We start from the raw sequence: 5,192 nt of genomic DNA on the forward strand, positions 1-5,192 counted from the left end.
GTAGAGATTATAAGCATACATTTTTCACTTGGTATTGGACATAATAAGTTGTTTGTAGAATCTCCCATGCTCTTTGAGCACTCCTTACTTTTGAAATCCTTTCATAAACTAAAATTTCAAGCGCTTGATTAATTAAAAAGAGTTTTTCTATCTTTCTGCTTCTTGTTTTCAAAATATTTCTTTGTGATTCGGTTAATTGATCTTCCTCTTCTGGTACTCCTTCAATAACACTCCATAAGTCTTATGATTCAAGACATGACTTCATGAGAGTGCTCCAATAATAAAAAATTTCACCATTAAATCGAGGCACAAGATAAACGAGATTGTTGGTCAATCCTTTGATACCATATTGAAGGTAGATTACCCAAGGAACAAAGTATATTTAGAGAAGAAAGAAGATTAAGATGAAGCCAAGCTTTTTGGTTTTTACTATATCTCTCAAAAAATAAGACACGTTCTTCTCCTATTATACACTTTTGAATGGCTTGTAAAACACATTAACATTAAAGAAGATATTAAAGACAACATTAATTTTACGACTCTTTTGAAAACTAAATTTATTATAGGAAATGAAGAGCTTTGTTGGAAAGTTTTATTTTCACTTAATCCTCAACATGTAAGGAAGATGATGATGAAAAAACTTTTGTTAGGAAGATAACTTTGATTTAATTAATCCATCATCATGTCTTTAGCATAGAATAATGATATCTTTTATACGCAAAACTTGTTCTTTATATTCTTCATTCAGGTATAATTCCTTTATTAATATTTTCTTTTCCGGTGCAGGATGATGCAACTCCATTAAAAGCTCATCGAGCATCACATCAAACCCATGAAATAAGATCATTATCATGGCTACCTGGAATTGCACTACAAAATTCTAGGATGCCATTGTCACATCAACACTGATATTAAAGCTTCACTGATGTTGCTGCTTAGCTTAATTAAGTGTTTTCGGGGAATAATATATATAATTTTGTTGACTTAACAGATCTTCTGTTCATTGTCAACAAATTATAAAAATAAGTGGTTGGAGTCATTAGTAATAATCAAACATAATATATATTCGGATCAGAATTTCATATTTCAAAACCAATGCAAGTCAAGAATGAATCAATCCAAAAGCTGCAAGTCAAGAATGAATCAATGCTCTTTTAGCTCCACTTTTAATAGTGAATATATATAGCTGCAGTATCTTGATATATATATATAAAGATTTTGTTTGCGAGCAGGATTTAATATATATCAAATCAATAAATGAATCTTATCCTTCAAAGAAAGCTGCAAATTGAGAACAGTACACTAAAAAGTTTACATTTCCAAATTGACCCCGAGTCTTATCAAAACCTAATTATATTACTTGTCTTATTCAAAGAATTCGACTATATATCAACAATGTCATAGAAATCTAATTAATCATATAACCAATAATTATGATTAATATCTCAATAAACCCCCACCAATAAATAATAATTATGATCATTAACACATGTTCACTATAATAATATGACTCAAGCAATCTATACATTGAAGAGATACTTAACTAGTTAATTAAAAATACATTTGACAAATATTGGAGTCTGATTGAGATCATGCATGTGAGGCAAAGTGAGAGGAATCTGATGGTGGTGGCCTCGCCCTCCACCACCATCACCGTCACCATCCTCTTGGTTCTTTATTTCTTTTGTTGCCATCCTTTGTTGCACCAAAGAGGGGGAGGGAGAGAGAGGGAGAGAGAGGGAGGGGGGACTAAGTCATAAAGCTAAAGTTGTCATGTTCCATTGACAGAAGAAGCTCTTTCATAACTCAAAACTTACATTTGTTTTACACTCGATCTAGAGTTTATTTACATCGGGAATAAACTCGAGTAGAGTTATTGAGAATAAATAAGTAGAGTTGTCATCTTACAGAGGTTGATACTCTGTCAGATCTCTCATACTATATATCAAACACCTTGCTATATGCACTCTGACAACTATAACCCATGCAGATGCAGGGAGGTTTCTCTTTTTTTACCCCTCTTTTTCCTTTAATTTTGTACTACATGGATAAAAGCCTCAGACACCACCTTTATTCTCCAATGGAGGGCCAATTTAAGAAAGCTGCCTTGGTCTTTGCGAAAGCGACGATAACCCAGATTCCTTCAGCCACACTACTCATGCATCTATGGACCCCAGGCCACCTCCCTCTCCTAGTTAAGTTAATTGCCCCTTCTTCATTCTCTTTCTTCTCCATTCTCCATTTCTCCTCTCATATTTCAGTGCATGATCGGCTTCTACGACTACTGGCAATTGCAGGAATTTTAGTGACAGTGGCTTAGCTTTCGGCTCTCTTTTATCTGTATATAGTACACTGCCTTTACTTGATCTACACATGATGAACATCTAATTAACTGTGGATCTACATTTTCGTAGCTAGTGAATGGAAATTAATCCAACAGCCTGGTTATTGTACCTAATGAAAGGTAAATGACAGTGCATGCATGCACGAGGATGCATGTTTACACACATTGATACAAACCAATCCATGCAAGTAGAAGTAGTACTGTTGGTCAAAAGCTGTTCTTCCTCTATCTCTCAAAAGATGAGAAGTAATGCTTCATGAAAGCTTTAATCTGAATCTCTCTTACAAAGATGCAGGGAAAAAATAAAGCTTCAATTGTAATAATAATAATAATAATAATAATAATTTATGCTACTTTTAGCTTATATGATATACAAATAAGATATGAGTAGTCTAGCTAGATAATTTTTTTCTTAACAAGATGCACACATGAACAGATAGAGCTTGTAAACCTGTAAATGATCAATGTAATTAATTATATAAAGATTCATCATGCAATATAATTACATGATCAATGTAATTAAGCCATTATATGCAACAGGAGAGAGATGTTTCTAAACTTGATTAATTAGAACATTTTGTTTAGGAAAAAAAAAATCAACGAGACACTGAAGCATGATCGATTAGCAAATGATCCAGCCAACCTGATGCATATGGTGCATCAGTTTATATATAATTCGACTATATATAAGTAAAATACACAGCATATTAGTTAAGAACACACAACCTAGTTAATAGTAATCCGAAATTAACCGAGCTGAATGAAACCTAGCTACCACCTACCTACATTTCTTAGACTCGATCCCTTGTAGTAGTAATCCGTCATGATCATATCATCACAAGTTACTAATTAACTTCTTAATTCTTCTTCAAATGCTCTCCGTCGATCGGTGTTCTTCGAAGCCATTGCTCAAAAACTAATTAGCTTCTGGTCTATCAACGCCACAATTTTTCAGTTATCATGATCACATTAGATTGCCCAGGGAAGAGTTGTTGAATCCAGATAAATCGGGAGCCCATCCACCACCACCACCGTCGCCACCATTGCTGGTACTTCCGCCGCCGCCGCCGCTTCCGTTCCAAAATAATTGATCATTGCGCGAAAGACCAAGATACTGCATCCTCGCTAAATTATGAAACATTTGTTGGTTGTTGTTCTTATCCTCCATCTTCACCGCCGACGGTTCAGACGATTGCGCGTGTCCCGCAAATGATCCGGCAATGAACGAGCCGCCGCCGTCGCCTTGGAAAGGGTAGACCGGCATCGGAGCCGGAGGCGGCAGTGCGTGATCGAGATGCCCTTCTCCTAGAAGAGGGAATTGCGTCAACTGATGTAGCCTCAAATTCTCGGCGGCGGTCGCGAGCTGGTAATCCAATGTGTTCGCCGGTGGTTGGACTACTCCAGCTCCGTAGCCGCCGAAGTCGCGAAGCTGGTGCAGCGAGGCCATGAACGGAAGCTGGTGCAACGAGACGGCCGAGGTGGTGGCCGCCGAGGAGGATCCAGAGGTGGCCGCCGCCGAAGGGATCACAGCGGCAGCCGCGGTGGATGTGTTGGTTGAATTGGCAGAGCTGGAGGAGGGTTTGGTGCGCTTGTTGCGGCGGCATCCTCCGCCGACGGGGACGTTGCGGAGGGCGCCTCCGCGGGTCCAGTAACGGCGGCAGGTCTTGCAGAAGTGGCGCGGCTGCGAGAGGGAGTAGTTGTTGAAGTAGCAGAACTTGGTGTTGGCCGAATAGCACCGGGGGCACTTCATCCCTGCCTCCGGTTGCGGGATCTTCGCCAGTCGGGCTCGGTCCGACATGGAGCCTGGCCGGATTGATCCGGCTGCGAGGGCCAAGCCTGCCGGCGGCGGCAAGTGGGAACTACCATCTCCGCTTCCTCCGCCGCCGCCGCCGCCGCCGCCGCTACTGCTTCCTAGTAGACGAATTTGTTGATGCTGCTGCTGCTGCGGTTGCTGTTGCTATAAGAATAGATGAATATTCAAATGATCATGATAATTCCGAAACAACAACAACAACAACAAAAAAAAGAGAATAAAGCAAGAAATTAATGGTGTGTGTAGTGGTGGTATATTCAAGAACAAAAGTGAGGTTTTTTTAAAGTCTTTTTTGTTGTGTGTGTGAGAGAGATGCAATTAAAGAGAAAGCACTGAATTAAGGAAGAAAAAGATAGGAGGAGGAGGAAGAGGAGAAAGCAAAGGAAGGCACTCACCTGCTGGTTCAAATTAGGTGGATCTAGATAGAGAGGAAGAGAAGAGAAAACCATGGTTGGCCAAGAAGCTAGCTATAGCTTTGTGCTTCCTCCTAACCTTTAAGAGTGATTTCTTTTTTTTGCAAAAGGTTGATAGTGGTGGAGAATCACACATCCACAAGGAGAGAGTTGCAGAGAGAGCAAGGCACACAAAGGAGAGGAGGAGGAGGAGGAGAAAAAGGAAGAAAGGAATTAATTTATTATTTCTATATTATCATTATCGTGTAGTGGCGATTATATATATAAATATATTTTTAATTGATTGTGTCTGGTTGGCAAAGAGAAGCAGAGAGATTCCTGAGCCTTAGCCCTTAAGCTTTTAATGGCGGCATGCCATTTCAGTTATGCATAGGGTTCTTAATGAATTGAGTATTAGTATGTTCGATTTAATCAGAGTTTATTTATATTCATTTAATATATATAAGCATAATAATTTTTTAAATTAAATAAATAAATTTAAACACATATATTTAGTTTATTAATGTTCATGAATCATATTTATCAATAAAACTCTTATTAATATGATAAAAAATAAATAAATAAATTTATATTATCAAGTTTGATAACCAATTAAATTAATTTGAAATATAAAAAATTTCAA

General features: G+C 38.1%; 1 protein-coding gene across 2 annotated transcripts; it reads right to left on the reverse strand.

Annotated features, from left to right (window-relative positions):
- Positions 1-2,964: 2,964 nt before the first annotated feature.
- Positions 2,965-4,807, reverse strand: LOC122049985 (dof zinc finger protein DOF2.4-like). 2 transcript variants are annotated; one of them, XM_042611091.1, is made up of 2 exons: positions 4,553-4,807; positions 2,965-4,295 (listed from the first exon to the last, which is right to left on the reverse strand). In XM_042611091.1, the coding sequence occupies exons 1-2, from the start codon at positions 4,604-4,606 to the stop codon at positions 3,309-3,311; spliced, it is 1,041 nt and encodes a 346-aa protein (XP_042467025.1). In that variant the 5' UTR covers positions 4,607-4,807; the 3' UTR covers positions 2,965-3,308. The 2 variants fall into 2 exon arrangements, with proteins under 2 accessions (XP_042467025.1, XP_042467024.1); XM_042611090.1 differs by having other exon boundaries at positions 2,965-4,301; positions 4,553-4,806.
- Positions 4,808-5,192: the final 385 nt, after the last annotated feature.

This window comes from Zingiber officinale, chromosome 1B, assembly GCF_018446385.1.
Source record: "Zingiber officinale cultivar Zhangliang chromosome 1B, Zo_v1.1, whole genome shotgun sequence".
In the NCBI taxonomy this organism is placed as follows: Eukaryota; Viridiplantae; Streptophyta; class Magnoliopsida; order Zingiberales; family Zingiberaceae; genus Zingiber; species Zingiber officinale.